This window comes from Acomys minous (assembly GCF_964271855.1).
Source record: "Acomys minous genome assembly, chromosome: 20".
In the NCBI taxonomy this organism is placed as follows: domain Eukaryota; kingdom Metazoa; phylum Chordata; class Mammalia; order Rodentia; family Muridae; genus Acomys; species Acomys minous.
Genome location: NC_140502.1, coordinates 8275305 through 8296733, shown reverse-complemented (window position 1 = coordinate 8296733; position 21429 = coordinate 8275305). Strand labels below are relative to the sequence as shown.

The window sequence follows — 21429 nt, the reverse complement described above, 5'->3', positions numbered from 1 at the left end:
AAGTGGCACTCTTGACAAAACAACAAGAAATCAAACCCAGCCCTAGAACCACATGGGGGACGGAGAGAGCTGACTCCCACAGTTGCCCTCTGGACCCCTACACATGTGCCATAGTGTGCACCTGCACCTCCACACCCACAGATAAATAAATGCAATAATGTCTTTTGAAAGGAAAACCAGAGAGACCGTCTGAGTTTAAAGGAGGCTTTGGAGGGCTATCAGCCAAATGCCCGTGTGTAATTTACATACTGATTTGCCACAGGCTCCCAGTAAAAAGGCATTTATGAGACCAGTGTGTGTGTGTGGTGGGGGGGGATGAACGTAAGTAGGTATTAGAAAGCATTAAGTTTACTCTCGTTGGTTAGCTTGTTCAGGCTTCGTCGTGGTTCCGTGGCCAGTGTGGCTGGAGTAAATAAAAGAGTACTTCTCACTCAGAGACATACTAAAATACGAGAGGACAAAATAAGTTGCTGATGTCTGAGGCTGGCTTTAAAATAAGGCAGCAAAGTAAGGAAAGGGGGACATGGCGGTGTTTGACTAAAAAAAGATCCGCCATATGCTGGCAATTGTTGGAACCAAATGAAGGGTGCATGGGATTTCCTTATACTATTCTTTCCATATTTTAAAAGTCAATGTTGGAGCCGGGCGGTGGTGGCGCACGCCTTTAATCCCAGCACTTGGGAGGCAGAGGCAGGTGGATCGCTGTGAGTTCGAGGCCAGCCTGGTCTATAAAGTAAGTCTAGGATAGCTAAGGCTACACAGAGAAACCCTGTCTCAAAAAAGAAAAAAAAAGTCAATGTTGGAACGGGTGCAGGAAAAGAGTGGCAGAGCCAGTATAGACCAAAGAAAAGACTTATTAACAAAATAAAATGCATGAGGCTGGATCAAGTTCTGGCTCTGACGGAAAACCTAAATATACCCTTGTCTCCCGCCCCCCCCCCGAAGCTATTGAACCCAGGGCCTCAAGTAGGCATATGCCTCGTCCCTGAGCTACCTCATCAAGAAAGAATATTCTTGAAACAAATAGGACAGTAAGAAAATCGGGCCAGCCAGGCCAGCACTCAGGAGGCAGAGGTAGGAGGATCTCTGTGAGTTCAAGGCCAGCTGGGTCTACAAAGAGAGTCCAGAGCAACCAAGGCTACACAGAAAAACCCTGTCTCGAAAGAAAGAAAGGAAGGAAGGAAGGAAGGAAGGAAGGAAGGAAGAAAGAAAAAGAAAAGAAAACTGGGCCAGTGAGATGGTTCAGTGGGTAAAAGTGTCTGTTGCTAAGCAGGATGACCTAAGTTCCATTGCTTAGGTGGGTGGAGGAGAAAACTGACTCTCAGAAGTTATCCTCTGACCTTAAACACATGTGCCAGGTCACACGCACACATGTACACGTGCACACACACTGTACAAGTGTGTGTAGTTTATAAAAAAAACTGTTATTAACTTATATTAGACAAATGTCAAGTTTTAGGTGTGATATTGACATTGTACTCATGAGAAAGCATGTGTTCTTGTAAGATCCTTAGAACGGTGTAGTGATACATGTGTGTACATGCTCCTGTTTCTGTGTGCTCAGACACATGTATGCATGTGAGTGTGTGTGTATCTGGGTGCCAAAGATCAAAACTGGACATCTTCCTCAAGGTGTAGAGACATCTTAGTTTTTTTTTGGTTTTGTTGTTGTTGTTGTTTTTCGAGACAGGGTCTCTCTGTGTTAGCCTTGGCTGTCCTGGACTCACTTTGTAGACCAGGCTGGACTCAAACTCACAGCGATCTACCTGCCTCTGCCTCCCAAGTGCTGAGATTAAAGGTGTGCACCACACCTTAGTTTTTTGACACAGGGTCTCTCATTGAACTTAGGAATCATTAATTAGACTAGACTGGCTAGCCAAGGAGCCCCAGCGATCCTCCTGTCTTCACATTTGCAGCTCTGGGTCTTCAGATCTCAGATGTGTGCGCCAAACAAGACTCCGATGTGGGTGCTGGGGATTGAACTCAGGTCCTCGGGCTTGTGTGGCGAACACTTTACCCACTGAGCCATCTCCCCAGCATCCTAGCTTTATAAAAACAGGCAAACAGGGGCTGGAGAGATGGCCTAAAGGTTAAGAGAACTGTCTGTTCTTCCAAAGGTCCTGAGTTCAATTCCCAGCAACTACAGGGTGGCTTAGAACCATCTGCAATGAGATCTGATGCCCTCTTCTGGTGCGAAGACACACATGCAGACAGAACACTATATATGTAATACATAAGTAAATCTTTAAAAACAAACAAGCCAGGCAGTGGTGGCGGACTCCTTTAATCCCAGCACTTGGGAGGCAAAGGCAGGCAGATTGCTGTGAGTTCAAGGCCAGCCTGGTCTACAAAGCGAGTCCAGGACAGCCAAGGCTACACAGAGAAACCCTGTCTCAAAAAAACAAAAAACAAAAAACAAAACTGAAAAACAACAGCAACAACAAACAAACAGGTAAACGACATAATACCTACAATTTGCTTTCTTCCTTTCTTTGTAACTGTTTTCTCCTGCTTTTTTGAGACAGAGTCTCAGTCTACACCCCAACTAGTCTTGAATTTGTAAGCATCCTGCTTTATTCTCTTTTGGGGGAAGTGGTGGGTGAGGGATGGGGGAATAAGTGAGCCAAAGTTTCTGTATTGTAGCCCTGGCTGTTCTGGAACTCGCTCTGTACACAAGGCTGGCCTCAAACACAGAGATCAGCCTGCCTTGCCTCTCCGCCTGCTGCGATTAAAGGCGTGCACCACTGTGCCAGCTCTACCTCAGCCCTTTGAACGCTAAGATTACAGCTGTGTACCACCATCCTGGCACAAGGCTTTTTTTCAAGTGGTAAAGAAAAAAAAATGTGATTGGTAATCACAGCCACTCAGCCGACAGAGGCGGGAGGATGGATGCCCAGTGGAAGGTTTCCCTGAGCTACTGAGAGAGGTCACACCTGGTCTGTAGAGTAGGACCCCATCACAACATCAAAAATAGAAAAATAGCCAACATGTAGCTACGTGGTAGAGCATATGCTCGGCACATGGGAGATCCTGGGTTCAGTCCCCAGCGCTGTGAGGGGCAGGGGTGTGCACGGTGTGAGTGGAAACAAAGGAGGAAAGCTGGAGAGAGGACTCAGCTGCTCGTCCAGAGGACTCAAGTTCAATTCCCAACCCCCATGTCAGACAGCCCACAGCCACCTGTAACTCAGAGGGGTTTGACGCCCTCTTCTGGCCTTTCATTGGCACTGTGTATGTGTGTGTGTGTGTGTGTGTGTGTGTGTGTGTGTGTGCACGCGCGCGAACTGGCAGAAGTACGGATGTGAGGAGGAAGAATAAGGGAAAGGCCAGGCCTGGTGGCCCACACCTTTAATCCCAGCACTCCAGAGACAGAGGCAGGTTGATCGATAAGTTCAAGGCCAGGCTGGTCTACAAAGCATGTCCAGGACAGCCAGGACTCGCTTCAACCAAAGAAACACTGTCTTGAAAAACTCCAAAAAAAAAAAAAAAAAAAAAAAAGGGCTGGAGAGATGGCTCAGAGGTTAAGAGCACTGCCTGCTCTTCCAAAGGTCCTGAGTTCGATACCCAGCAACCACATGGTGGCTCACAACCATCTATAATGAGATCTGGTGCACTCATGCCGAAATACATGCAGGCAAAACACTGTATACTTAATAAATACATTTTTAAAAAAAAGAAAGAAAAAGGGAAAGGACTATCTAAAAGCTGGATGATTCGATTATTCCTTATCTCTCATTTTACCCAACCCGCCTTATTTTACTAATTAGTTATTTAATTAATTTTGTGAGCAGGGGTGGAGGCACATCTTGGAGTGAGTACAAGGGTCAGGAAAGAACATGCAGGGGTTGGCTCTCTCTCCTCCCTCTGTGTGGGTCACCTGCTGAGCTGTGGCACTGGCCCCTAACTTGTTTTCACTGCAGCACTCATCACTACCTAAACTGTATTCTCACTGTTTTTATTGTACACGGCTCACTGTTACCTCGCTAAGAAGCTATACAAGCTCCATAATTCTGGGAATGAGCTCATCATCTTTTCTATTGCATTCTGAGGACCTAACACAATACTTAGCACTTCTGGAGAATTTCGTTAGCTGCTCTAATCTCCCTGCTACCCTGCAGTGATGGAAATTTAATCTAGGGGCTCCAGAATACTAGGCAGGGGTTCTACCACTGAGCCACAATCCAGCCCCTCACTGGGGGATTCTAGGCATGGGCTCTACCACTGAGCCACACCCCAGCCCCTCACTGGGGGATTCTAGGCAGGGGCTCTACCACTGAGCCACACCCCAGCCCCTCACTGAGGGATTCTAGAATGTGCCCTACTAAATTGTGCCCCTAATCCCTTAGTCGGGCATTCTAGACCAGAAACACTCTATCGCTGAGCTATATCCCTAATCATTTTTAAAAATATGTATTTTTATTATTTCTATGTCTGTGTCTATGTGAATGTATGTCCACATGTGCATATGGTTGCCATCAGAGGCCCTGGGGTTGGAATTACAGGCTATTGTGAGTCATCAGATAGTCTGGTTCCCGAGTCTTCATTGGTAAAATCAAACAATTGAGATCTTTTTTAAAAAACAATAACAGCAGCTGGGCATGGCGGCCGCGCGCCTTTAATCCCAGCACTTGGGAGGCAGAGGCAGGTGCTTGGAATCAAAGTCTATTCTCTTCCCTGAGAGGACCAGAGTTTTCACTCAAACAATCATGCCCTCTCCAAACACCTCAGTATGTTCTTCCTACCAGAAACTGCTATGGGCTCTTCAGACACTAAGTGAGGACACTTTTGAAATGGTCCAGGGTGGGCTAGGGGAAACCCTCTGTGGTTAAATGTTTGTCATGCCAGCATGAGGACTAGAGTTTGGGAGCCCTGAAGGCTGCTGGATGTGGCAGATCTGCCTGCAATTCCAGCCTGAGAAGTGGAAACGGTAGCCCTATCAGTGAGCTCTGGGTTTGATTGAGAGACCCTGCTTCAAAGAATAAGGTGGAAGAGTGATGGGGGATCAGGAATGCCCCGGCATCAGCCTAGGCCTCCACAGGCATGAATGTGTGCCTCAACCACACACACACACACAGGCATGAACTCACACCTCAGTCACACACACACAGGCATGAACTCACACCTCAGTCACACACACACAGGCATGAACTCACGCCTCAACCACACACACACACACACACACAGGCATGAACTCATGCCTCAACCACACACACACAGGCATGAACTCACACCTCAATCACATGCACACACCAGATTTTTTTTTTTGCCAGAGGGGGTAGGGGGGGCTGGGGGGGGAAGGAAAAGAAAATGTACATGTCCTTTGGAGTCTATAGGCTGAAAGAATCAGGTAGGAAAATAATAAAACAAGACCAATGATGAGGGGTATGACCAATACGTGTGTGAGCAGGGGTGTGGCTCGCTTGGTAGACTGCTGGACTCCCATGAACAAAGCACTGGGTTCAATTCCTAACACCGTATATACACACGGACATGGTGGTCCATGCCTGCAATCCCAGGCCTAATGGTGCTGAAGGACAAGGATCAGGAAGTCAAGGTCATCTTTGGCTACACAGTGCGTTCTGGGCTAGCCTGGGCTACAGACCTTCAGGTGTGTTCCGGGCCAGCCTGGGCTACAGACCTTGACTTTGTCTCAGTGGGTAAGAGGGTCTGAGTTTGAATCTTCTGAATGTACACAAAAAGTCAATCATGGCTGATATGCCTGTAACCTCAGCACCAGGCCATGAGACAGGCAGATCCATGCTGAGACACATTTGAGAAGGAGAGCTCTTTTTCTCCTTTACTGCTGGGACAGTGGCTGAGGAGGAAGGTCAGCTGCGTGCTTTCTCTGTCTCTCTGAGCTAGCAGGCTTCAGCCGCTCATCTAGCTCCTGAGTCTTCATTGGTAAAATCAAACAATTGAGATTTTTGTAAAAAACAAACAAACAAAAAACAGTAACAACAGCTGGGTGTGGTGGCACACCCTTTTAATCCCAGACCTCCGGAGGCAGAGGCAAGCAGATCTCTGAGTTCGAGGCCAGCCTGGTCTACAAAGTGAGTCAAGGACAGCCAAGGCTACACAGAGAAACCCTGTCTAAAAAACAAACAAACAAACAAACAAACAGCAAAAAAAAAAAAAAAAAAAACAGCCACAACAACAACAGAGAGAGCGACAGAGACAGAAAAAGAGAGAGACAGAAATAGCTGTTATGTAAGTGATTCCCTTTGCTTACTTGCTGCTCGCCTGCCTGCTTTCTTCACTGGTTGGTTGGTTGCTGGTTTGCTTTTTTTTTTTTCCACATTTATTTACATAGTGTGTTGTGTGTGCGTGTGTGAACCAGTTCTTTCCTTCAACCATGTGAATCCTGGGAATTGAACTTAGTCTTGGTGGCAAGCGCTTCTACCCACTAAGAAACCTTGTAGCTTTTTTTTGGGGGGGGTGGAGTGGGGTGAAGAGTGGCAAGGGTTTCACCGTGTAGCCCAGGCTTGCCTTCACTTCACTGTAGCCCAGGCTTGCCTTAACTTCACTGTAGCCCAGCTGGTCTCAAACTCAAAGCAACCTTCCTACCTCCTAATTGCTGGGATTATTACAGGAGTAAACCAGCAAAGCCAGCCAGAAGAGGCCATTTTTTTTGAAGAGGCCCTGAGGGTCAGGAAGAGACCCCTGCAGGGAGGAATAATGAAATGCCGAGATCCTGTGGTGAGAGGCCAAGACCTGCATCCTCCAGCAACTGAAAGAAGCCAGGGAAGCCGTAGGCAACGTGGAGAGTGTTAGTGGGTCAGCGATGAGGTCACAGATCTGAACACAAGCCAGAGTGAGCAACGTGGGAGTCTTCTGCCACTTTGGAGATGCACCGCACATCCAGGAAGAGGTGCGGGCGAGCTAAGGATGACTCGCAGGTGAGGCTGTCCTGCAGCTGGGGACCTGCTAGGTTGGATAGCTGACGAGTGAGTGTTAAAGCGGATGCGGGCTGGGCTGAGGAAGTCGCTAGGCTGGTAGTGTTTGCCTAGGTGTGAGGTTATAGGCTGTTGTCATGGTGCCCTGGGAGACAGGATGGGAAGATACAGGAAGATGAGAATGCGGAGGTCACTCTCAGTTACACACCAGGTTCAAGGCCGTTCGGGAGTAGGTTGTTGTTTTGTTTTTGTTTTTGTTTTTTAAAATCAAATGCACAGACTGTGCTTGGGAACTGGAGCGAATATGGGATGTGTACATGTCTGTTGTGACCTGCAAAAAAGAAAATCTATGCAAGCCAGCCGTGATGGCGCATGCCTTTGATATCAGCAAGGAGGCTCACCCACGTGGGTGGGTGGATCTATGAGTTCAAGGACAGCCTGGTCTACAGAGAAAGTCCCATGACAGCCAGAGCTACATAGAGAATCTCTCTCTCTCTCTCTCTCTCTCTCTCTCTCTCTCTCTCTCTCTCTCTCTCTTCCCCCTCTCCCCCCCTTTTCTCCCCCCCCCCCTCTGTTTTCAGAGATAGGGTCTCTCTGTGTAGCCTTGGCTGTCCTGGACTCGCTTTGTAGATCAGGCTGGCCTCGAACTCACAGCGATCTGCTTGCCTCTGCCTCCCAAGTGCTGGGATTAAAGGTGTGCACCACCATGCCTGGCCCCGAGAAACTCTGTCTTGAAAACACCAAAAAATAAAAAAGACAACCTACGGCACTCTGGCTTCCTCCCAACTCCCCTCTCCAGTCTCTTGCTTACCGAGTTCTATTAATCCTCCTGTTACTACCCTTCTTTCCCCACAGCCCTGCAATACACACCTCCAGTCCTGGCCAGTCCTTCCCTGCTGTTGCCTGGACCACACCAGACGCTATCTGTGCTCAGCCTCGTGATGGACAAAACTGAACTTGATGTCAGCTAGATAGAATCTACCGTCACCTGCGAGACAAGCTTCTTGGCGTATGTGCAAGGGACTTTCTACATCAGGCTCACTGGGATGGGAAACCTCACCCTAAGTAGGGGCGGCACCATTTCCTGGGCTCCAGGTGCTGAATAAATATGAGAAACAATTTGAGCATTCGTGGCTCCTTGGTTGTGAGGTTCTGAATGCCAATGCGATGTGCACCAGCTGCCTCAAGCTCCTGCGACGGTGGCGGACGGCACCCTGGAGTTGTGAGGCAAAGCTAGCCCTCCTGTCCTTAAGTTGATTTTTATTAGGTCTCTTGTCTCAGCAATAAAAACAAAACAACAACAACAAAAACTAATCAAGGCTCTTGCCCTCTAGTTTATTCTGCAATATGTCCCTTCCTTTCTCCTGCTCCAACCTCCAAGAACACTTCCTTTGTTTTGAGCGCTGTTGTATCAATGATAAGCTCTGAAGTGACACCTGTCTTTAAGCCTTCATGTCTTCACTGGGAATATGGCAACCAGGCCACATCCTCACAGGCACTGATACTATGCGTGAAGCACTGTTTGATTTTGAGATAGGGTCTCATGTAGCCCAGGCTGGTCTTGAACTCACTATGTAGGCAAGGATGACTCTGAACATCTGGTCCTCCTGCCTCCACCACCTCCTGAGTACTGGGATGACACATGTATGGTGAGTGTGAGACAAGGTCTCACTGTGTAGCCCTGGGTGGCTGGGAACTCTTTAGGTAGACTAGTCTGGCCTCAAACTCACAGAGATCTGCATCTCTTTGCTTCTTGATTTTGTTTTGTTTTGTTTTATTGTGGGTTTTTTGAGACAGGGTCTCTTTGTGTAGCCTTGGCTGTCCTGGACTTGCTTTGTAGACCAGGCTGGCCTTGAACTCACAGCGACCCGCCTGCCTCTGCCTCCCAAGAGCTAGGATTAAAGGTGTGCGCCACCACGCCTGGATTCTTTGCTTCTTGAATACTGAGATTAAAGTTGTATGCCACCATGCCCAGTGTTATTAATATTCCTTTAAAATAGGGTCTTGAATCCAGGTGTGGTGGTGCACACCTGTAATCCCAACACTCGGGAGGCAGAGGCAGGTGGATCTCAGTGAGTTCGAGGCCAGCCTTGCCTACAAATTGAGTTTAGAACAGCCAAGGGTACACAGAGAAACCCTGTCTCAAAACAAAACAAAATAAAACAGGATCTTGCTGTGTGGTATGGGCAGACTGGTCTCAAATTCTCAATCTTCCTGTCTTGGCCTCCAGAGAGCTGAGCTTACACACACACACACACACACACACACACACACACACACACACACACACACGCCTGGTAGAGTTTCCGGAGCTGTGATTTTTAGTAGGGTGGCACAGTGCTGTGGTGAAAGTGCCTGGTCCAGACTCCTGATCTCATTGCTGAACCTCTGCTTCTGCTTTCACAAGGGTAAATGAAAATATTTAGACTGGGGAGATGGCTCAGTAGGTAATGGTATCTGTTGCGCAAGTCAGATTTCGATCCCCTAAGCCCACATAAGGGTGGAAGGAAAGAACTGACTCACAGGATTTTCCTCTGGCCTCCACATGGATGCCTTTACACTCACAGCCACACAGACATCATACACGCACAGACAGTAATAATGATGGTGATGGTAATAATAAGAATTTTAAGTGGAGATACAGAGAGTTAAGGAAATAAAATGATGCAATTCACATTCACGCAAGCCAGTGGTGACACTACGAATACCAACATATTTATTTATCCATCCATCTAGTTCTGCTTTATTTCTGCTTCTATTTTTTAAAAATATTTATTTATTGTATATGAGTGCTTTATCTGCAGAAGAGGGCATCAGATCACATTATAGATGGTTTTGAGCCACCATGTGGTTGCTGGGAATTGAACTCAGGACCTCTGGAAGAGCAGTCACTGCTCTTAACTACTGAGCCATCTCTCCAGCCCCTGCTTCTATTTTTCAAGATAGAGATTTGTGTAGCCCACACTGGCCTCGAATTCATTATGTAGACGTAAAGGGCCTTGAACCTGTGACCCACCCACCCCACCCCACCCCCACTTGCCTCCACCTCCCAAGGGCTAGGATCACAAACCATCACTTTGTTCATGGGATGCTGAGGATTAAAGCCAGGCCAGGACCTGGGACATGGTGTATGCTAGACAAATACTTTGCCGATGAGCTAGTACTACAGGCCTTGCTTATGCATCTAGTTTGTTCTGGTTTTGTTTATTTGTTTAGTTTGTTCTGCTGAGACAGGGTTTCTCTGTGTAGCCCTGGCTGTCCAGGACTTGCTCCGTAGATGAGGCTGGCCAAACTCATAGAGATCTGCCTGCCTCCGCCTGCCGAGTTCTGGGATCACAGGCGTGCGCCACCATGCCCGGCTCTCATCTGTTTTACTACAGTTGAACACTTATTCTGACAGTAAAAAAAAAAAAAAAAAAAATTCTGCCCGTGACTGAGATCAGGATTTGGACAACTGCAACTGTTCTTCTGTTTGGCTTTGTACGGTTTGCAAGCTAAGGATGGGTGTTACATCTTTAATATCCTGATAGAAAAATAAGACAACAAAAAGACATATTATGTGACATGCTATAGTTTGGATATGAAATGTAAACCCCCCCCCCACACACACACAGGCTCATATATGTGGGAAATTTATTCCCCAGATGAAGGTATAATTTTGGAAAGTTAGGAGGTGAGACTTAGCCTAAAAGTAGATCCCGGGGGGGGGGGGGGATGGCTGTCTTTGAATATAGGTTTTGCCTTGGCTGGGCCCTCACTCACTTGTCCCTGCTTCCTAGCAGCTTTGCCCAACTCAACACTCGCTGTTTATGATGGGGGTGGGGGGAGGGAGGTCAGATATACGTGCAGGAGATGGAGAGATAGCTCAGTTATGAGTGTGCCCTGCTCTTGCGGAGGACCCAAACTCAGTTCCCAGCACACATATAGGGCAGCTCACAAGCATCTGTAACTCCAGCTCCGAGGGATTTGACGCCCTCTTCCGTCCTCCACGGCTGCACATACGCACATACTTAAAAATAAAATAGAACAAAAATGTAAAGGACAGAGAGGGGGTGGGGTGGAAGGTCTTTTGCCTTCACCAATTGTTACAGTATTTTGTATCCGTTCGGCCTACAAAGCAAATAACTGACACAGGGAGACTGAAACGTACTTTAAAGCTGCCAGCACTTCGCTGGGCAGAGTCTGAACTGATTCTAATCTACTCGTAAACTAAACAAACAACTCTAAACCTTGTAACATACATCTATTCCAAACACTTGCCACTATGACCCCTGGGCTGGTCCGCGTCCAGTTCCCACCGTCCTCTTCCAACCTTCAAAAAAAAAAAACCCCTTCCCTCTCCAACCCTCAAACTTTTCCCCCTCTCTTCCAGGAAGTCCCGCCTTCCACTTCCTGTCCTTCTGCCCAGCTGATTGGCTAAACAGCGCTTTATTGACGGTTGATACATTCACTTAGCATTCCTCCACAACCAATCACTCTCCACCTTATTCTCCGAGGCAGAGGCTCTCACCAAACACATTATTCAGCTGAGTCAATAAGCTTGCGGGACCCCCTGCCTCCACCTCCCCAGTGCTAGGGTTACCGGCATGCAATTCTACTGTGGATCCACATTCACATCTTCATGCTTGCAAAGCAGGCACTTTACTGGCTGAACCATCTCCCCAGCCCAGGCCACACAGACTTTTGCTCATACAATGTTCTACCTCAGCTACTGAAACCCACAAGCTTGAAGGCGCATGAGCAAATACCCTGGGGTAGGGAGAAGAGATCAAAAACTATTTATTAAATGAGGCAGGCAGTGATGGCTCACGCCTTTACTCCTAGCGCTCTGGGGAGGCGGAGGCTGGCGGATCGCTGTGAGTTCGAGGCCAGCCTGGTCTACGGAACGATTTCTAGGACAGCCAGGGATACACAAAGAGACCCTATCTATCTTACAAAACAAAAACAAGCATTTAAACAAACAACGTCTATTAAATTAATTCAACAGAGAGATTCAGTCTAGGCATGGTGAAAGATGCCTATAATCCCAGCACTAGGGAGGCTGAGGTAAATGGATAGCCATGAGTTTTAGGTCAATCCGGCCTCACAGAGAGAGCTTGTCTAAGCTCCTCCCTAGCTACCTGTGCTGGCTAGCTTTACCTGGGAAGAGAATCTTTATTTTTAGATTAAATAAATAAATAAATAAATATGATTATTTGTGTGTTTGTGTGGAGATGTACGCATGTGAGTGCAGGTAACCCTGAAGGCCAGAAGAGGGTGTCAGATCCTACAGAGCTGGAGTTAGAGGGGGTTGTGAGCCACACAGTGTAGATGTTGGGAATCAAATTCAGATCGTCTGAAAGAAGAGTAAGAGTGCTTAACTGGCCGGGTGGTGGTGGCGCACGCCTTTAATCCCAGCACCCGGGAGGCAGAGGCAGGTGGATAGCCATGAGTTCAAGGCCAGCCTGGTCTACAAAGTAAGTCTAGGACAATCAAGGCTACACAGAGAAGCCCTGTCTTAAAAATTAATTAATTAATCGATTAATTAAAAAACTGCCTGACTGTAACTGTAGAGAGAATATCTTGTGTATTGTATGGATGTGTTGCCTGTCAATTAAAAACACCTATGGCCTATAGGAAAGGGTAGACTAGAAGGTGGGACATCCGGCAGGCAGAAAGGACTCAGGGATAGAGCTAGGTGTGGGAGATTCATCCAGGGAGATGTGGGGATGACAGACACATGGTGCCTGAGCAGCCGTAACCAGCCACGTGGCAGAATGTAGAATAGTATAAATACGTTAATTCAAGTCATGAGCTAGTCAGAGAAGAGCCTAGCTATATGGCCCAGGTATTTGTAAATATATTTTGAGTCTCGTGAGTCATTCTGAGAGGCTGGGGCCTAGAGGAAAAACACACACCCTACTACAGCCTTTTCTCTAGCCCTAGAAGGGAGTATTAATGAACAATTATCTAGGTCAGGCTAGCCTAACCGAACGTCATCTCCAATATTAACTGAGGTGGGAAGTCTCATCCCAAATGTGCACAGGACCAATTCATGGCCTGGGGCCTGAGGCACGTAAAAATAGAAGATGGAGAGCCAGGCAGTGGTGGCGCACGCCTTTAATCCCAGCACTCGGGAAGCAGAGGCAGGCAGATCGCTGTGAGTTCGAGGCCAGCCTGGTCTACAAAGTGAGTCCAGGACAGCCAAGGCTACATACACAGAGAAACTCTGTTTCGGAAAACCAACCAACCAACCAAACAAACAAATAAAACAAAGGTAGAAGATGGAGATGCAGGATGAGAAACAAGCAGGCCTCATGGATGCGTGCATTCGTTTCTCTCTGCTCTTGACTGTGGATGTGATGTGACTGGCTGCCTGGGCTCCTTGCCTTGATTTTCCCGAAACAAAGGACTGGAATTATAAGCCAAATAAACCCTTTACTCCTCTAAGTCACTTTTGGTTTGGGTGTTTTATCACAGCAACCAGAAATCAAACTAGAACATCACAAACCACACCATACATGAGAGTGTGAATGAGCACAAACGCAGGCACACACACTACAACACACACACACACACACACACACACACACACGAGTGCATGTGACTTCAGTCTCTCTCTCACTCGGAAACCAGAAACCTGACTTCCACCCCAAAGGCATCATTAATCTGCAGCTTGACCTTGGGCAGACAGTGACTGGTTCAGTGCTCGCAGGCTGGATTTTAGAATCAGAATACGTTTGGTTCAAAGCCCAGCTCTGCCATTGACTGCCTGAATCGACTGGCTCCATTCCTGTGATCTGCAAACAGTTGGACCTTATATACAACATACTGGGTAGACTGAATAGAAGTCCCCGCGGGATGCACTCTTGCCCCACTTCCCCTCTCTAGGCTACTATTTTTCCATCTCAGAAATGACGAGCCCTTTCTGCTCTGACACTTTCGGATCGTGATATCCAACAATGTCTTATTTTAGCTCGGTGTCTGGCTCCAAGGCTGTGATTCGAGTCTGTACTGAGGCTGTACCCTGCTTTCCCTGGAAAAGGTCTTCTCAGGTTAGGTTGAAGGCTTGCGGGAGGTTTGGCCGCAAAGACTCTTGGCGGGGGAGGAGGAGCAGGGACATCCTTCTGTAACTGACTCCACAGTGAGCTGGAAAGGTGGTCCCAAGTCTAGGCTGAGGGTGAGCATAGCAGCTCTAGGGGGTTGAGGACGCGGCTCAGTGATGAGTGCTGCTTGGTGTTCAAATCTCTAGCACCTACGTTTAAAGTGAGACATGGCTTACCCATGTCTGCAACCGTAGCCTTGGGGGATAGATAGGGCAAGAGGCAAGCAGGTCCTCAGACCCCAATGCAGTCAGTCTAACTGAAATGGTGAGCATCCTAGGCTTGGAACGTGCATGCACACGCGCATAAACCTACAGAATCCCCTCCCTCTCCTCCTCCTCCTCCTCCTCCCCCCCCCCATTCCTCCCTCCCTCCCTCCCATCCTCCCTCCCTCCCTCCCATCAGTCAATTTATGGACCTGATTTGATTTAAGTTAAGTAACGGTGAACTAATTTGGATTGAATTGGAGAATTAAGTGATAATGAACTGGAGTTACTCGGACTGGATTGATGGGATGAAATATATTGGAACGACAATAAGCCGATCTGCACCGAATTGGATTGGACAGAGCTGGAAGGGTCTAGGCCCTCCCAAAGAACTTCACTCCGGTCTTCTGGACACTGGCATCATCTGAAAGTAGTTCACGGCGGCGCCTGCCTTCCCGTGTGTGGTTCTCAGAGCCCTCACTTTATCAGGTGAATGCTAATGACTCCCTGACAGGAGTTTTTAGGCGGGGTGCAGTGTGAGATCACACACTAAAGATAAAGAGCCTGGCACCTCAGAAGACAGAAGGAGCTGTGGATGAAAACCACACTCTAGCTAATGGCATGCATTGTGAAGTGTTGAGGGCGAAGAACGTCTAAAATATACCTTGAAATGCTTAAGGAACAATGCTAAGAGACAGATAGATGATTGATAGATGATCGATAGATAAATGGCAGGAGCTTAGATAAAGGCGGATATCACTGAGGTGGTACATTGCCTGCCTAGGTGTATTGATACCCTGGGTTTGATCTCCCAGCACCGTATAAACTGGGTAAGCGGGCACGTGCCTGTATTTCCAGTGCTCGGAAGTTAGAGGCAGGAAGCTCATCAGGTCAAGGTCATCCCTAGCTACACAATGAATTTGAAGGCAGCCTGAGCCATTTGAGACCCTTCTTCCAAGAATAAGAAAAGTAAGAAATAAAGGAAAGGGAAGAAAAGGGGAGAGGAGGTGAGGCAAGGAGGGAAAATGGAAAGGAAGGGAAAAGAGGGGATGGGATGAACAGAAACAGGGAAACACAAGAAAATGTAAAGCCAGTCACAGGTCATCAGCTGACTGGAAGTGATGGGCCCATGACTGCTCACTATGAAACTCTTGTCTCTTTGTTTGCAGAGGGTGGGGGTGGGGGTGGGGGTAGGGAATTAAAATAATAAAATGTTGCGCCCAAAATAAAGAGCTCTGTAAACTGTTAATTGCTAAAATAACAGTGCTGGTTAAAAATACAACTTCTGGAGGCGAAATACGTGAGCTTGGTTCCCAGCCCTGCACCTCACTCACTCTTTTGGCCCTGAGCAAATGACTTCATCCCCCCAAGCCTCTGCTTCCATATCTGTAAAATGGGGCTATTAATAGCCATCACCTCATGGGCTGGTATCAAAACACAGCCAGGCACCTAACTCAGCACGTAAGCGACGCTTTAGCCTCTGAACCGCACAAACGCTCTGGCACTCTGCTGTCTCTACTCAGAGGGCTCCTACGTTCCCCCTAGGCCACACATCAAATAGGCCACACAGCACTCAGCGGAAGAAGGTCCTTCCTAGCTCCTCCTGGGAGTCTCCCCTCCCCCTCCTCACACACACACCCTAGTCCCCCGCAGCCCACAGTTCCTAGGACTCACCTGACAAAATGAAAAAGATGCCAGAAACGAAAGCCAGAATGGTCCTCTGGGGTCGGATGTGGCCGATGTTGCTGATGACGAAGGCGGTGAACACAAGGAAGAGACTGACCATGGGGAAGGGAGTGGCTGTGCGTACTGTCTCTGGGGGGAAGGTGGACAAGAAGAAGCAGGCGTGAGGGACAAGTCTTCAGTGAGAGGCCACTGCCCCCATTCCCTTGATTTTTTTTTTCTCTTCCCTTTAGTTTTCCCCTTTCCCATTGACTCCGCCCCTTATCCTCGGCTGACTCCACTCTCAAGCAAGCCACACCCTTGATTTGACCACGCCCCTCTTCTGCAGCTCCTGCCCCCATACCAACCAAGACACTTCTATTTGACCCTCCCCTCTCCCTCAACTTTTCCTTCTTTCAACCTTCGGCTGTTAGCGTGAACCCCATCCCTTCCCTACCTAACCCAGCCCTTTCTCCCAAAACCTTGTGGTCGCCTGGGCCCCTTCCCTGTTTCCCCCTCACTCAGAATATTCTCCGTGTTTTCCGTCACCAAGTTGATCTCCGGTTCAAGAAAGTACTCAGAAGCCACACAGCGCCCCTTCTCCCGACCTGGTGGGGAGGAAGATGAGAAAGCAGGGGTGGAGGAGAGGCTCCCGCCGGCTAGAGAGAGACTGTCAGGGGGTTAGAACAGGACCCGAGATGGATTTGGGAAATCTCACTCCAAGTTTACAATCCATCCTGCTCTTGGAGCAAGAGGAAAGGGGCTGAGCCTGAGGCAGGAGGATTGCAAGTTCAAGGGCAGCCAGGTAACAGTAGTGAGTCAGCCTGGACAATTTAATAAAGCCTTTTTCAAAACTGCAAGTAAAGAGAGGGCTAGGGGTGTAGCTCAACGGTAGAGCACTTGCCAAGCCTGCACGATGCTTTGGGGTTCGATGCCAAGTACGGAAAGATAAATAAATACATAAATAAGGGATAAAGGAGTATTGAAATATCTTGGTTGCTCTGGAGATTTGCAGGCGAAGGAGGACAGGGCTGCATTTTAACATTCTAAATGAGGAGGGGACTGTAGGTGCAGACTCCTGGGTTCCCTAGGTCCGGGGAGCTGGGATCTCTTTTCTTTTCTTTTTTGTTTTTCAAGGCAGGGTTTCTCTGGCTGTCCTGGAACTCATTCTGTAGACCAGGCTGACCTCGAACTCACAGAGATCCCCCATTTCTGCCTCCGGCAGTGCTGGGGTTACAGATGTGTTCCACTACTGCACAGCTAGAGCTGAGGTTTCTAAAAGGAAACAGTTTCAATACAGAAGGCATGGAGTCTTTCTCACTACACACAAAACACTGGAACTGTCCAAGAAGCAAGTTCTGAATCTGGACAGCTGACTCATTTTGGTTTTTGCTTATTTTCTTTTCATTTATTTTTCTTTTTTATTTATGTATTTATTTTGGTTTTTCGAGACAGGGTTTCTCTGTGTATCCTTGGCTATCCTGGACTTGCTTTGTAGATCCACCCTGCCTCTGCCTCCCGGGTGCTGGGATTAAAGGCGTGAGCCACCACACCCGGCTTTCTTTTTGTTTTGTTTTGTTTTTGTTTTTGTTTTTTTTAAGACAGATGCTTAAGCATCTCCGGTTGGCTTTGAACTCCCTCCGTAGCTAAGGATGGCTTTGATCCTCCTGCCTCTGATCTCCCAGGTTCTGTGATTACAGCCATGTACCGTACACATAATTTATAAAGTTGGGCGTGAGAATAAAACCCAGGACTTTCTGTGTGCTAAGCAAGCATGCTATAAACTCAGCTACTCACAGCTCTAGTGCTAGAATTCCGACTTTTAAAAAAAAAATTGTCATTTTAAAAATTATAGTGCTTAATTTTAAGCGGGGGGGGGGGAGCAGGGGGGTAAGGTCTGAGTATGTCAGGGTGCAAGTGTGGAGGTGAGAGGGCAACTTTCAGGACTAGATTCCACGTGGTTCTGGGGATGATGAAACTCGGGTCATCACCTTATCTGGGGAAGCACTTTCCAGTCCCTAGGCGGCTGAGTTCTTGAGACTGGGGAGGAAGGTTAAAGACATCGATTTTGACTATCTGAGCTTCAATACGTAGGGCATAACGGGGTAAACATGAGAAATCTGTGCTGAAATTTAACTTCCAAGGGAGAAATAAAATCAACCTCTGGGTTCTTGGAATCCAAGATATAGACTATAGATAAAGACTTTGGGGTCAGTGAGGGCAGGCAAGGGCGCAGGGGTGGGGGTGGGGATGGGGGCGGGCACCTGCAAAGAAGCAGACTCTCCAGAGGCCAGCATGCAGCGCCATCTTGACCTCGGTGGTCTGGTTCTGCGGCAAAACGGTCCCCTCCTCCATGTACAGCCAGTAGTCCGTGCTGACCGCGATGCCCACAAGGAGCAGGCCGCAGGCACCGAACACGCTGCTCAGCAGGGTCAGGGCGCGGCTGCTGCAGTGACTCATCCTGAGCGGCGGGGGGCGCCCTGTGGGGCCTGCGGGAACCAGAAGCTATAGCAGAGAGCGGCCAGAGTCCCCAGGCCCCGAGCAGCCATCTGGGACATTAGCTCTGGCCAGAGACGCAAACTCTCAACTCTGACTTCTGTGCAAGGAACTGCCGTCCCAGCCCGGAAGTCTGAATAGAGACGGTGATAATTGACTCCCTATCCGGCTTCTCCGACCTATCTGTTCTCTTGGATGCAGATCCTCAACTTGACATGAGACTTCCAGCCTTTAGTCTTTAGTCAGACCTGGAGATGACTCTTGACTCTAGCCATGTCTAGACCAGAGGTCCCAAGTTATCAAGATCCTGATATAGGATCCAAATTCTCAAACCAAGGCCAAGCCCGCCAGATCCAACTTCCTATGTGGCTTGCAAGCTCAATTTTAGGGGTCAGACCTTAGCAGAGTCCTTAACCTTTGAAGTAAGCCAGTAACTCAGAAACTACCCTGATCAGGAGCTTCAGATTTGAACCTGATACCTCAAGCCTGGCTCTGGCCTGATTCAAATCCTTGGGTGCGAACACTAGACCCCTCCCAAAGGATCTGCTACCACATTTTAAGCAGAACGGGGGGGGGGGGGCGCGGGGAGGGGTTTACTAGGCTTAGAAGTTGAGTTATGGGCAACTTGAGTTATTCAGAAATTCTCTCCCATGCTACCCAGCTTTAACTTTTGCTCCAACCCGAGACATTGAAATGTTTTCTTTAGAACTGCCTCTGAATCACATCTAATAATCCCCAAAGTAGGTCACCACTCAAGGCTTCCTAACCCCATACCCTAGACCTCCCACAGTTGACTTCAGGCACATGTACGACTTTGAGCACATTTCCTTCTCCTGAGTTGACACTTTCAGACGTTTACCTTCACCTTAACACCCAGTTGTTATTTTTTTTTAACTCGATCCTGTGTATGTGTTTCGCTCGAGCGTGCACGTGTGAGTGTGTGCCTGCGTGTGTGTGTGTGTGTATGTGTGTGTGTGTGGGTGCATGCATATCTATGAGTATGGGCACATGTATGGTGGTCAGAAAACATCCTCAAGTGTTAGCCACTTTCCACCTTGTTTGGAACAGGGCCTCTTGTTTGCCCCTGCCTATGCCAAGCCAAATGGCATGCTAACTTAAACTGTCTCTACCTGCCTCTCATGATAGAAATGCTTTTATTACAGATACATGCTACCACAACCACCCTTATGTGGGTTCTAGGAACCTGAATTCAGATCCCCACACTTCTGTGGCTTACACTTACTCTCTGAGGCATCTCTCGAGTTGGGGGGGGGGCGGTGGGTGGGATCAAATCAGTTGTACAATCATAGGTCCGGACCTAATCCTACTCTGCCAGATCCGGGCAGGCCCCTCAACCTAGGGTGCTGGAATGTGTTCCAGGACATCAGGACGACCGGGATTATAGACTCTAAAGTGCCTGCACCCTCCAACCCAGCATTCCCAACCAGGAAAATCCAGTAAAACCAACGACCCTCCTCCAGCAAGGCAGAAACCAGCACCCTGAAGTGCCTATCCAACCAGGAATTCCCCATCCCCCCATCCTCCAGATTCTGCCAGACCCTAATTTCCCATGTTAGAACTCTCCAGTCAGTAAAATCTAGGTCCTGCACTCTCCACGCAAGAAATGCCCTCTCGGGTTGTATCTGAGACCTCCCAAGTTATACCAGAGGCTTGGGAGTTCTAACTGGGTGGGGTGGGGTGTGTATGTTGGGGGGTGTTCCTGACGGAATCCATTTTTTTTGTTTGTATGTATGTATGTATGTATGTATGTGTGTGTGTGTGTGCAGGCGTGCATGTGTGAGCATGTGTGTGGCCTCCCATGGCATTCATGTGGAGGTCAGAGGACAACTTTCAAGAGTTGGGATTTTCTTCTCACTATGTAGGTCCCAGGGGTCTCACTGCCGAGGTCATCAGGCTTAGAACCAAACGCCTCTACCATCCGAGCCATCTCAAACAGCCTCCAACTTCTTTATCTACAATCCTTACACTACCCGCAAAATGCCATGTTTGCAAGACCCATTTTCATGCCCATAATCTACCTCGGCCAGAGTCCTCTATGGCCAGAGATACCCATTCCTTTAAAAAAAAATTTTTTTTTTGCAGACGTGTGTGTGTGTGTGTGTGTGTGTGTGTGTGTGTGTGTGTGTGTGTGTACACGTGTGGATATGTTCAGGAGAATGTAGGTGTCTGATAGGTGATGGATCCCCTGGAGCTGGAGTTAAGAAACGACTGGGAATCACCTGGCATGTTTTGTGAACCAAACTCTGGTCTTCTGGGAGAGCAGCGAGTGTTCTTAACCACTACAAGACCCCTTCAGCTCCCACCCATCTTCTTTTTCATTATAAAGGTTGAGACACCTCCTCCAAAAATTCCCAAACACGCAATTAAGACACGAGGCTCTATTTTCCTCAATCAGAACGCTCTGAGCTTTGGGATTCTTCCTCTGCCTCACCCCAAGAAAGACTATAGAATCAGAGTCAAATCGACATCCTGTCACTCCCAGTCTCTGGAACCCCTCACTTCCAACGCCAGCCTCCGCGAAGGACCCAAAGAGCTCTGTCTACCTTTTCCTCCCATCCCCCTCCAAATGGCTGTGACCCGCCAGCTGCCTGCTCCGCTTCGAGCCCTCGTACCCAGTCACCCCGGCTGTCTCGGTCTAGGTAGCTGACCTCAGCCTTCGGGTCTGCTCCTCCGACTGGACTCGCAGTGGAAGAGCCGGACCTTTGCAACTCCCGTCACTTCTCACGTCCCTTCTCCTGTCCAGCGCATCTTCTTTCTCCCTGACCCACTCAGAGCTCTTCATTCTGCTGCGGTTCCTCCGCTGGGACACCCCACCTCCACCATCACCAGGCCTGGAATCTCTTTCTGGTCATTTACCGCCCCCCCCCCGCCCCCAGCGATTCCACGATCTGGATATTTGAATGACTTAAGTGCCATTTCTCAAAACCCGAGTCCAAACTCCTTCTCCCTCCAATCAATCTCCTTGGAGACTTTTAACTCTTCTTTTTCTAAAGACCCTTTTCCAGACTTACAGCTTGCTCTTACCCGCCTGGGCCCTCCGCCTTCATCCGCTACCGCCTTTCTCAAAGACCC

At 48.4% G+C, this 21429-nt stretch overlaps 1 protein-coding gene and 1 long non-coding RNA gene across 3 annotated transcripts in view; one reads left to right on the top strand and one right to left on the bottom strand.

Moving 5' to 3' along the window:
- Positions 1-21429, bottom strand: part of CACNG7 (calcium voltage-gated channel auxiliary subunit gamma 7) — a 36585-nt gene that overhangs the window by 14745 nt on the left and 411 nt on the right. Inside the window, exons 1-4 of one of the 2 annotated variants that reach the window (XM_084769969.1) lie at positions 21006-21133; positions 18105-18329; positions 16362-16448; positions 15853-15993 (exon numbers count right to left, since the gene is read on the bottom strand). In XM_084769969.1, the coding sequence (XP_084626095.1) occupies positions 15853-15993; positions 16362-16448; positions 18105-18300 (424 nt within the window). In that variant the 5' untranslated portion in view covers positions 18301-18329; positions 21006-21133. Of the gene's footprint in view, positions 1-15852; positions 15994-16361; positions 16449-18104; positions 18330-21005; positions 21134-21429 lie in introns of those variants that run through there. The other variant, XM_084769968.1, reaches the window with a different exon arrangement.
- On the top strand, positions 6133-8204 carry LOC311591299. Its single transcript, XR_014777055.1, has 3 exons — positions 6133-6204; positions 6587-6893; positions 7746-8204. It is a non-coding gene; the product is annotated as an uncharacterized lncRNA (long non-coding RNA).